At 41.9% G+C, this 12,098-nt stretch overlaps 1 protein-coding gene across 17 annotated transcripts in view; it reads right to left on the minus strand.

The window, feature by feature from the left end:
- Nucleotides 1-4,579: 4,579 nt before the first annotated feature.
- Nucleotides 4,580-12,098, minus strand: part of MCF2L (MCF.2 cell line derived transforming sequence like) — a 177,442-nt gene continuing 169,923 nt past the window's right edge. For 13 of the 17 annotated variants that reach the window (XM_076360690.1, XM_076360677.1, XM_076360681.1 and 10 more), the window contains 5 exons: nt 11,525-11,599; nt 7,958-8,085; nt 7,218-7,330; nt 6,990-7,093; nt 4,580-6,863 (listed from right to left, as the gene is read on the minus strand). In XM_076360690.1, the coding sequence (XP_076216805.1) occupies nt 6,769-6,863; nt 6,990-7,093; nt 7,218-7,330; nt 7,958-8,085; nt 11,525-11,599 (515 nt within the window). In that variant the 3' untranslated portion in view covers nt 4,580-6,768. Of the gene's footprint in view, nt 6,864-6,989; nt 7,094-7,217; nt 7,331-7,957; nt 8,086-11,524; nt 11,600-11,948; nt 12,009-12,098 lie in introns of all 17 variants that reach the window. The other 4 variants (XM_076360712.1, XM_076360742.1, XM_076360734.1 and 1 more) reach the window with 2 other exon arrangements.

Below are 12,098 nucleotides of genomic sequence, written 5' to 3' on the forward strand. Positions count from 1 at the left end.
CAAACGTCAGTTCGTTAGCTTTTCTTCCCCAGAAGATCCCTAAGTCTTACTTCGTTTTCCTTCTTGTGTGGTTTTGCTGTAGTTCATGAGAATTGCCCTAGTATCCTGCTCCATAAATCTCCTTGCCAGTGCAGGCTTCAGCCTTGGCTTATGTTTTCCGAGCAATTTCAAGTAAAATATTAATGCAAACGTGCACCCCTGCTGCTCATGGGTGCTACTAGAATCAGTCTGAGGACAGCTGTTCAGAAAATATGATTTAGGCTATTTTTTAGTGTATGCTTTATTTAAAAAAGTATTTGCTTTATTTAAAAGAAAAAGTTAAAAGAATTAAACATGAAAAATGTTAACAATGTGAAATAAAAAAATCTAAAGCAGAAACATTAGCCTGGAAGATGTGATTAACTGATGTCTCAGAACATACCATTCTTTATTCTTGTTTTGTTTCCTACTGACATTTTTCAAAGAGAAACTCTTATGATTTTTCTATTTTTAGTTTCATATTCGGGGTTGAAGAGAAGACAGGTATGGAAGCTATTGGGAGCTGTGCAACAGGTCACTGGTCATTTAAACATGAGTTTTCTAGTCAGCACTCAGGAACAACTTAAAAAAATCAATGATTTCCATTTCAAAGAGGCTGTAAGATCATTTGAGTAAGCTGACAAGGCTGGGTCTAGGTAAGAAAGGTTTAGGAACAAGCTGCCTCATAAATTTATGGAAAATTCAATTTAAATCTCCAATAACAATAGTAACTTTCCATCATTCATTTATCAGACTAATTAAAAGCAAGCCAAGCCTGTGATCAAGTTAATAATTTCCTGTTTCTGTTGTTTTAATCTACAAATATATGAATATCACGCCGCTAAGCTTTAAAGCAAATGATTTACTTTTTAGACCTCAAAAGAGAACTCTTTCTTTCCAGGAGAAAATTACTTGCCTGTTGACTGAGTTCTGTATGCCTATAGAGCAAATATTTTCGTAAAGAGGAAGTAGAAGATGGGGAGATAATATTTTTGAGAATTTCTTTGTGACCGGCTCTGAATACACGCGCTTAACATTTTATTTTTTAATCTTGACGTGGGTTATTTCTTCCTCTTCTTTTGCTGCCTGAGGAGGATATCCAAAGACACCCGGTAATAAAGGAAACAAAAGACACAGAAAAATTAGATTTAAAATAAAGGCAGCGTGCCCCAAAGTTTGTTTAAGCCTCCTATCTCAGTTGGTAATAAGAAGTATTAACTCTACTACAGCCCTTCTCTTGACCGTGTCCCAAGACCATCACAGCTGCAACAGCACCACTGGTAAATCCGTAGTCTTTTAAATGCAGCCGGGGACCTTGCTGTCTGGTCAACTGATGTGAAATGAGTAAATATAAAAACCTGAAAGGTGATTAATCAATTCACTTCAATTGATTTGTCAATTAGCACCAAACCAGCTAATCTGAGTAAAAACCTTTCGGAATAGAAGTGCAAAACTTGTTCCTTGATTTTCTACCACCATCTTTAGGTTGCTGCTGGTACAGGCGGCGGCGGCCGCAGTGGTACTTGGGAGAGGTGCAAAGATGTCCAGCAAGCATATTTCAGTACGTCATCTCTTCTTGTCTTACTGCTATCGGGATTTAATGTTGTGGGTGATTTTGGCCTGTCTCCGCAGGGCCAGAGCCATGGAGGAGCTGGCAGAGCTCCTCGTGGTTTGCCTTTGCCCTGGCTGCAACTCGACCTCTCCTTGCGAAGGGCTGAGGGACTCATCTTCTTGCTACACTGCTAGGTTGGATGAGAAAACGTTGTCACTTTGTCTTGCAGCCTGCTTTTTGTATACACCACGCTGCTTTTTTTCTCTCGAGGCTTGGTCTAGACATAACGCTGCCCCCAGATTTCTCAAGAAAAGGCTTGAGCTTTGGGTGAGGACGCTTCACTGTGAAGCCCTTCGGGCCAAGCAGAACGGCCGGAGCCCATTGACGGGGGGTGTGTGGTGTGTGTTTATTTACATATGACAAGGTATTCTGAGCTAACCACGTACAACAGCACATGAGCAGCTGAGGAAGGGAATGGATGCCGAAACAGCTGTGCTGGCCTTACCCATGCTCCAGCAGAGCCCTCCAGCGCCTCGCCACCCTGTGCCCCCTGTGCCCCTGCCCTGCTGCCTTTGGAGGCTGTCCCTGGTGGCAATCGTTGCAGAGACTGTGGCCACGGGAGCAAGCGAGGGCCCTACTGCTCAGGGAGGGGAACAGTGCGCCTGCTCTGGGAGCCGATTTGGGAAAAAACGGCCTGGGGAAGGGGCGGGGGCGATAACTGAGTTGATCTCTGGAGATGGAGGGAGCACGGGTGCAATGGTGCAGCACTTGGGAGGCAGGAGGGGAGCTTGCTGCTGGACTGGCGGCAGCCAGCTACTTTGGCAGATAACGTGCAGCATTTTTTCAAGTTAAAACATCTTTGTGCCCTATGCTCCTCGCCCTACCAGCCCCACGTGCTTGCCTCAAAAAATAATCCATCCTCTGCACTCTGCCTTCTCTACCTTCTGATCTCTGACTGACCAATGTGTTACAGCCTAGCATAGCAGCTTGAGGTGCAGAGGCTTGGAAATAATGTGGAAAGGAATAAAAAAGCCAGGAGAAATCCAATACAACCTTGCTGGTGAGGGAGCTGGCATCCCTCTGGCTGAGCTCTGTCTCAGGAGCACCTCCTGCTGCCTTTCAAGCAACAGCTCACCAATTAAGGAGACCAGGTGCTTTGGTCCCCATATTGCTACTTGAGCATGTTATTGCACAGCCACCTGCATAGAAAAGTGACAAGCTCCAAGTTTCACAAGCCTTAAATTTCTTTCCTGGTTGTATTAAGGGAAGAAGGGGAAATTTTATAAATAAGTGGGACAGCATTTAAAGAGGGTTTCTGGAAGTTGCCTGGAACAAAGTAAGTGGAGCACATCTAATACCTTGGCCAAAGGCCTTGGGTTGTCCTCCTGCCGCAGCTGGCCTCACCCTATCAGGGTGTTTGTTAAGGGCAGGAGCAGCTATTTATCAAGTGCTTTGCTATTTAAAGTCAGAAAACTACCTTGCCCTCTTAGAGTCTTTGCATGGCCATTCAGCGCTTTCCAGCCGCTTATGGGTCTCCAAAAAATCTCATCTTTGTCTTCCTTAACAGCTGTTAAAATCAACAGTAGTTATTGCTAACGTGGCCATCACAGCTTACATGTTATTCGTCTCCTTTCAAATGAAAGCCCAGAGAAACTATTTCAACATCTAAACATCTTATTTTGATAATACAATACCTAGACACAGTTTACACCAAATCTTAAGGGACAACAGAATCTGGCTCTTCTATTCCTACATCCTAAGTTAAGGGAACGGAATTTGGGTAGCTCCCCTGTACCAAGCTGATCCAGCACTCACCCACACAAATCTAGGGAGACCGCTAATTGTGGGGACTTGGGCGGACACTCAGAACTTTACAGTGCAGTTCATAATAACCACCTGACGTATGACAGAGAAGGGGAAGGGGAGTCCCTGTCATTTTGAGAGAACTGATGTAAATGAGTTATGGTCCAAAGTCCTCAGTTTTGCTCGCTGACAACATCTGTGCAGAATGGAGAAAGGGTTTTGAATTCCAAGTAGCAAACAGCCTCTGTATCTAGGGAAGACCATGCTCCAACTTTGAGCCAGTTATAAGAAACCCAAGATGAGTCCAGTGTTTGCAATAGGAAATAAACATAATTACAATTAAAAAGAAATCAATCATTATTAGGCTTTTATATAGAAAACTCTTACTTTCCACTAAGGTAAATCTGGGCTGGAATTCTTTCATTCTTTTGCTGTAACAAGTATGATGTGGTTGTGCGCAGAAAGGCTGGACCCCCTTTTGCTCAGAACAGTAGGAATGCCTACTACAGAGGTAGCTGTTATGTTAACAAGAACAAGAGTAAATGAAAGCAATCAAATCCCAGTAAGAGCTTAGCTGGATCATGTAATTGCACATGGCCACCAACTCAGCCCAAATCACCCCAGTTCAGTGTGAAATTCACCTCCTACCACGGCGTGATGGTCCTCAAAGCCGTTAAATCAGTGAACGCGGAAACACGTTCCTCTTCAGATGCTGCAAGTGTGAATGTGGTTTCTTGTTTCTCACCCAGCTGCAGCCGTTGCCAGACTTGGACCTCCAGCTTGTTCTGCTAAGACCAGAGGATCAAGAGGAGCGTGCGTACAGGAGGAGGGGAACCACGGGATACACAGCTTTCTCAGGGAAAACACAACAGCCGTGTGCTGTCTTTCAAAAAAGGGTGCGTGGGAGAAAGGGAATCAATCCGATTACCTGGCACTGGCTTTCATTTCTTATCCTCAGCCTGCAGACATGCTTTAATTCCCCAGTGCGCCAGGTAAGCGAGACAGGATCACAAGGGTAGAATGGTGTTTTTCTGAGATGGTCCAGAATGAGTAGGCAAAGGATTTGAACACACGGACCCTGACAAGCAACAGCCAGACAGACCTGGTTTTCTGTTCCAAATCCTTCAACCTATCTCTGTTTTTATATGGTACCCATAAGAAGCTTTTAAGACTGTGAGACAAAATAAAACACAGAGCATGTCTAAATAAAGGCATTCAGCAAGAAGCGCTGAAATTTATTCAAATTTTCATAATTACAATAGAGACCTCTGACTTTGAACTTCTAATTCACAACAGCAGTAAAAAAGGAAATGGTGAAATGGGTTGTATTAAAGTGCAACGATGTGGAGAAAACCATCGAAATAACACAAATGAGGCTGCGGTGAGAAATGAAAGGACAGTCTCATCCAAGCAATAACAGCAATATATAAGTAAATTATGTTACAGAAAATTTACAAAATAACTTACATAGATGGAGATAAGCTGAATCTCATGTTGCCATTCCATTGTTAAATATCAGACTAAATATTCCCGGTCAGCCCAGTATTATATGGGATAATTAAAAAAAGATCAGAGGATTTCTGCGTTGGAAAAGATGCCTGAAGTAAAACCCTGATCAGCCTTTATATTGCAGTATTGCAAGAAACCTAAGTATTTATGAATTGTAAAGTGACACATTCAGCAGCACGAAGACTATAAATACATCTTTTACATTGATACATTATATCTACACACATATACATATTTACACACACATATATACACACACAAGCACATACATACATGTTGATATGTACATAAACATACGTGTGTGTGTATGTATGTTTCAATTTGTACTGACCATGGTCAGCTGCATTTTGATTGCTTCTGGGGTAGGGTTGCCTTTGCAACTCAGGAGTAAGATCATTCTTTTGAGTGTTTGTCCTTTACATTTCCTAAGCTGCAGCCTCTAAAATCTAAAATTCTGGCATAGGCTTCGGGGCCCAGCCATCAGGGGGTCTGATGATTAACAGCAGTTCCCATTGCTTCTGAAAAATTATGCTCTTAATGTCCACATTATTTTTAAGTAATATGATACATGAATCAGTTAAAAACCTATTTTTGTACAAGTAAAAATATTTGAGAGATGGACAGGAATGAATACAATATTCCATACACGCACACAGTTCTGGACTGTTTGTAAGGATGAAGTGCAAAGAACATCTGACAAGGTGAAAATTTACAACATTGGCTTACATCATACCTTGAAAAATGGCAAGTTTAGCATTACCCTTTCCTTTAAAAAAATTTAAAATACTTGGCTGTAGCATAAATCTGACTCTTCTCTAATAAAGATTTTTTTTCCTCTCCCGTGTGCCCCTTTTATAGAAGAACTATGTCATTGTGTTTTTCTCTTTGAGTAAATCTGCAACAAACACTGTTGACTAAAAATACGTCTGGTTTCTAGCCCTCATAGGTTTGTCTGAAGGAAGGGTCTTGACCCATAGCGCAGCCACAAGTTTCCTCTGCCTGTAACTGCATGTTAACTGTGAAAGCTGAAGGTAACCATGCAATTACCATTTATTAAGAAATCATTTAGTGAATAAGAACATTTGTGTTTCATTGTGCACCTGTGTAAGGAGAAAGATACTACTAAATTGCCACGGCTATGTAAACTCAGGGATCTTGGTAAAGAATTTGGTTGTGAGGCCAAAATACCTCGGGAAACAGCTATTCCACTGCACACATCATTAAAAGGTTGGAAACGATAAAATAATAGTTTCTTTTGAAGCTGTTGTGGTCAGGGAATTGGTCATGTCTGCATCCCAGTCTCTAGGGAGCGGAAGAATATCCTGAAGACCCAAGAGAAGAGAAAAGGCTGGACCAAACCTCCTTCCTGGTTGCTGTAAGAGTCACATTTACTGCATTGACCGAGGTACGTCCTTGGAGAAAGGGGGTTTTGGGGAGGAGAAAATGTAAACTCGGATTTATTTTCTTCACACCTATCCTGTACAGTGATTGCTGTGTTATTAGTTTACAATAAGGATTTAGCACTGAACACATTTTGTTTGCTCACATTCAGATCCTGGCTGTTACAAAATGATACAGTTCTACAGAAACGTGATTGTATATCAAGGAGAAAATGTGTTTTATGCTAACAGCTCTGCAGCTTCAGACTTCAGAGCAAAAGCCTCTGCAAGACCCTATTTAAAATCGTTTAACTTTTATTTATAACTTCACATTCCATGCACTTTTCATTGGGATCTTCTGGAGAACCTGTAAAAATCACCAGTGAAAATACTCAAAGCTGGCAACACAGAACCGGTGGTTTGCTGTTTGAGTCCAACATCCAGAACTCTGCACAAAATGACAAACTCCGGATTTACCTTCCGCGGAGGTGGGGTGAAAATTTAATGTTAGCCCTTAATGTCCGAGAAGCTGGTGCTGCTGGCATTGCAGCTATCGCTGCAACTTGATGATGTGCTCAAAGTGCTGGACACAGTGCCTGATTCTGGGAAAGGGAAAGGAAAGAAAAAAACCCACAAGAAAATATGATACGGTTATTGTTTTTCACAACTTACTTTCACAATAGGAATCTTCAGAGAGACAATAATCTCATTTATAATAAATAGCCTACCAGAGCTGCTTAAAGATTGAGCTGATTTTGAATTGCCTATGAGCATCAGCAGATTGTTTGCTGGGATCCAACCTTCTCTACCAGTGCTCAGGTTCTTTACATACCTAAAATAATATAAAAATACAAAGTCAAATTGCTTCCTTTCATGCCTTTGAAAGTTTTACCCTAAACAACTGCCTTCCAAACATAGTTCTGTGTAGAAAAGTTTCCAAACACAGATCTGCGTACCAAAGTCCATCCTCCCCTTCACGAATCAGTTGAACTAGATCTCCACTTTTCACTGTAAATTCTTCAGAAACTCCTTTCTCATAATCAGTCACAACTGTATATTTACCAGGAGTCTAAATGCATACAGAGGAAAAACATAAACAAATTATTTCTATTGAGTAATTTAAGGTATGTTGCAGCTTTTGTTATGAAAATTTTTGTACTTTTCCCTCCTCTCTTGTGCACATACATGCTGAAGACAGTGTAAATATACATACTGAGAGGCAGTAAAATTTTGCTGTTCAGTTACATGCAAATTCAGTACATGAATTCTCACACCCTGAAAAGCATTCAGTGAAATGTTTCCGTTACAACAATTAATTCAAATATCTACAAAAAAAATCCCAAGAAAAAAACCCAAAACCAAGCTGGCAAACTAGTGACACGATGTATGTGTGGAAGTCTGTTAACATGGTAGCTGAGCACGTCATTGCTTGACTGCTGTACTATATATGGCATAAGCAGTCACGGCCTCACTAGTCTGTGCGTACACAAAGGCACAGACGGACCTTCCCAAGGTACAAACACAAAGCTGATTTAAGAGAAGGGGATATTTTCCATTCCCTTAGGAATTTTGCCCAGCCGAGGATTTCAAGGCAGACACTTTCCTTCCTGCAAGCTTCAAAAGCATTCCTACATACTGCCACACACAATGTATCGGTAACATTCGCTTAGCTCGATAGGAAAGCATTTCTGGTTACCAGCTTCATCTCGCCTCCCCCTCCTCCTCCTTCTTCCTCTGCATCCGATGAATTCAGCGGATCTTCAGCACTAGACCAGCCATCATTTTCTTCAGATGCGTCAAGAGAATGAGATGTTTTAGCCCAACCTTGGGGAACAAACAGCTGCCGGTTAACTTTGCAGCGGCGAGCCACTGACTGGGAGAAATGTTCTTCCCACTGAAAAGCTCTTAAGCGATCAGCATAAACGAGAGGAAAACCGTACACGGGGAAGTTTTTACAGCCACTAGGTGAAATTCACAGCTGGCAAAAGTTGGCCTGTTTCCATCAGAGTAAGTGGAGCTGTGGCAGTGCACAGCAGTGAATGTGGCCCTTTGGATTTACATAGAGGGAAACAGATGGAAAGAACGCAAATTCCCAACTAAAAAGAAGCTATTTTTCCCTTATACAAAGACAAACGATGGATAGACACTCTTTTTCTTGGGAGGAGGTAGAAGACAGGGACATGCACTCTATGGGAAGAGGATGAACACATGGGGTTGTCACCCAAAGGAACCTAACCTGCCTGCTGGAACAAGGGATGGATGCACGTAGCTTTGTTCAAACTGTTGAGCACTTGGAGCTGTCAAGAAATTCAACACAAGCTACAGGCACTCTGTACTTCACCTGACGAGGCAGCTTATTATTTAAGGGTATTCAGGTGCAAGGATTACTTAATCACGCTGAATTACCTTGGTGTTAAGTCATTGCACCAAGCACCACAAGAACAATCTCCTGCCTGTCATTTATTGCCAAGCGTTCCTTTTTCTCTCTCAGGGTGAAGCATTTCATCTATTTACAAGGCTGAATCATATCCAGAGTGCACAAAATCCTTTTCCAAATGAAAACTACAGTAAGTTTTACTAGTGGGATGCTTTTCACCGAGGTCAGCAGCTGCTAATAAATGTGTTGAGCTTATAATGAAAAAAAGTCATAAAAGACAAATAAATATTTGTAAGTAAAATTTTGGTTCAAGCAAAAGGGTAACAACAATGAAACTCAATGAAAAGAATGAAAGGAAGAACAAACCTCCCAACTTTTATGTAACTATTAGTTAAGTTGAGAAAACATCAGCATTTTTGCTCTCCACTGCTTCTGAGGCATTTGTCGCATGGCTGGTCATACCAGTGCATTAGGAAAAAACCTGAGCATTGTCAGAGTGAAGCCAGAGCAATCTAAGAATCACAGAAAGAAATCACACCCAGAGCACACCAAACAGAGTGGGACTTTTACCTCGCCTGCGCTGCTGGATGACCTGCACAAGGTTTGAAGTACTGACCCATTTGGCCCTGTCCAGGGTTAAGAATGAACTTCCATCTGTGAAGAAACTGAGCAATAAATTCCTGCTGTATTCCATGCAAATTTCCTTGGAAGCTCACATCTTATAGTTGGCTTGTGGGACACAGCTGAAACCCTTTCCGTTATTTCCAAGTTAAGAACAATGCAACAAAAGAAAACTTGGGTTCTCCTAATTGTTCCAAGCTCTCATTAGAAGCAGAACCAACGAGTTGCACAAAAGAAAGTGAAATCACTGTAATTGGTCTGTCTGTAGCATCATACTCACTGACCTGCTCATCTGGAACATTTTGGGTAACAGCTCTTGTTTCTCAGCCTCTTTCTTTTCATATATCGTGCTGATGTGGGTAAGAGCAGACCTGCCTGATCCTGCCATAACAACAGTACTCCTACTCCTCATACAAGCTGGCACTCTACTATTAACAAGTCCATATAAAAGCCCATTTCAGCCTGGGTGGGTGGAAGTGGTCACTATGGTCATATTCATATTAGCTAACTACAGGCACCAAAATTATGTGTGCACATTCAATGTGCATGCGTGTATTCTGCATGGTGTGACTAAATCAGAGCTCACTATAAAGGCAGGAAATGTCAAAAAATGGCAGGCAGTCTTGAGAAAAGGCAAGGTTATGCGGAAATGAGCTTAGGTTTGACGGTGCCAGAAAAACCAAGAATTCATTAACAGCTTCTCTTCAGAAATGGGCCCACAGGTTTCTTCACAGAGAGAGGATCCATCTGCAAGATGTGATTCTGTCACCAATTCATTTTCCTTGAGCTCACTGCAATGTTAAGTTGGAGTGAGGTAGCAGTGAAAGGAAACGAGTGGGGACAATGCGCTCTGCACCAAGGAGCTGTGACCATCACCTGATGCAGTTTCATCCTGAAATGCCTGGGTCAACTGCCTGCTTATTCCTCTGTGAGTTGGGGAAGGAGAAGAGAGAACGTGGCAGAAAAGAGATTGGAAGGTGCAAGACAGAAAGGAGAGTTACTAGATGTTTTAAATGCATTTACTTGGTTTCATGGTTTCATGAAGTGAGAGGCTGCTGGACAGGACAGCAAATCAGACAAGTCTGTTCTGAGGACCCAACAATTTTACTGTAAATGAGCAATGACCAAGGACTCTCCACCCTGGAAAATTTCAGCATCCCTGGAAAAGGCCACAAAACACCCTTTTCTTTCTGATGACATTTTCAGGCCCCTCAGGATTTCCACAGTACCTGGAGATCTCAGAGGTTTGACTGCTACCTGCAGAAAAATTAACCTCGTAACTCCCATATCCACACTCGTGGAATTTCTGCACGTTTCTGGCCTGGGATTATATTGCCTGCTGCTCAGACAAGGTGAATGGTGTTGCATAGTTTCCCCAGCACAGCAGCTGAAGGTGCATCGCTTCCACAGGTTAGACAAAGACAAAGGCTGTGGAAACCTGCAGAGGAGGATGATGGTAGGGCTTGAAACAGCTTCATCTTTAGAATAATATTTTCTAAAAGAGGTGGTGGTGGAAAGAGAGTCAGGAGGAGAGGGACTGCTTTCCTTGTACTCTCTAGTTAATTAGCCCCAGGGATTCGTACTCAAGCCTTCACCAACAGCTTTGCTGGTTAGAAATGGGTCATTTAACAGAAATGCTTTTTTATTCTTTGCTTAGCTGTGGGTTGGGAGGACAGAAGGCAAACTGCTACAAGGGGTTCAGTTAAATTATCTGGGGTTCACAGGGTGGTAAAAATTGCCTACTATCACCCAAAGAGTGATGCAACAGGACTGTGACTACAGTAATAAATGCAGATCTAAAATGGAAATTCCACATGTGATGATCCCCACTCTGACTAGAGTACATGCGTTTCAGGTTTTATTTTTTCTTTCCTTTTTTGAAAGTTAAATCCTCTCCACATGGGGCACAGTGACAGGAAGATGCTAACTGGAAAATCAAGCGTCTCATAGCAACTGGATGCACTGTAGTTCCATTAAACATCCAGCTTCTGGTTATTTCTTCAGCAGAACATCCCTTTCCCACTGCCCTCTCCCAAAAACTAATTAGCCATATGCTACTTTATTCAATGCCAAGGTAAAACTTCAACCAGTTGTGCTATCAAAAACAGTGTATACAGAAGCTGACAGACCCACTTGAAAAACTCAGCTGGTATCAATATCGCTGCACGCAACAGCACCATACAGGTATCCCCAGCGCTCTGATGTAACATATTACACGAGGGATGTGTGGATATTGGTGGAGTACAAGATGTGGTATCACTCTACCTCTTAAACCAAAAGGAGTTGGGTCACTCACTACTTCATGCCGTTTAGCTTTTTTGTCAGGACTGGTAGGAGAAGCTGCAGGAGGATGAATAGGCAAAAAACACAGAAGAGAGATATTGAAGAACTGGAAAAAAGAGAATAGGTGGATTGCATGCTAAATACCTTTGAGTTTACACTGGAAAACAGAGGGATTTCTGTAATCACTCTAATTTTAGCCATCATTGGTCAATTACAGCAGAATGAATTATTTACATGTAGTTATTTGAAGATAAATGGACAAATTTATTTTAGAGTAATAGATGAAAGTATATGCAAACTTTTCTAAATGAACTAGACATCAACTGAATACAATTAATGTTTGTCTACAGTTGAAATTACCAAATTACGCAATCATTTTTATATAAACCTAGTGCTACAGCAATACCTGGCCCTGTAAGAAGGATCATTGGCAATGTCTGGCTTTTAGCAGAAGGAGGTGGAGTTTCTGTCAAGGCAAGCGTGGGATATTAGTGCTCACCTCATTAGCATTAGATACGCAACCCTAGAGTCTCTCCAGAAAGAACTCAAAGGTAAT

Source organism: Aptenodytes patagonicus, chromosome 1 (genome assembly GCF_965638725.1).
Source record: "Aptenodytes patagonicus chromosome 1, bAptPat1.pri.cur, whole genome shotgun sequence".
NCBI classification, from domain to species: Eukaryota; Metazoa; Chordata; class Aves; order Sphenisciformes; family Spheniscidae; genus Aptenodytes; species Aptenodytes patagonicus.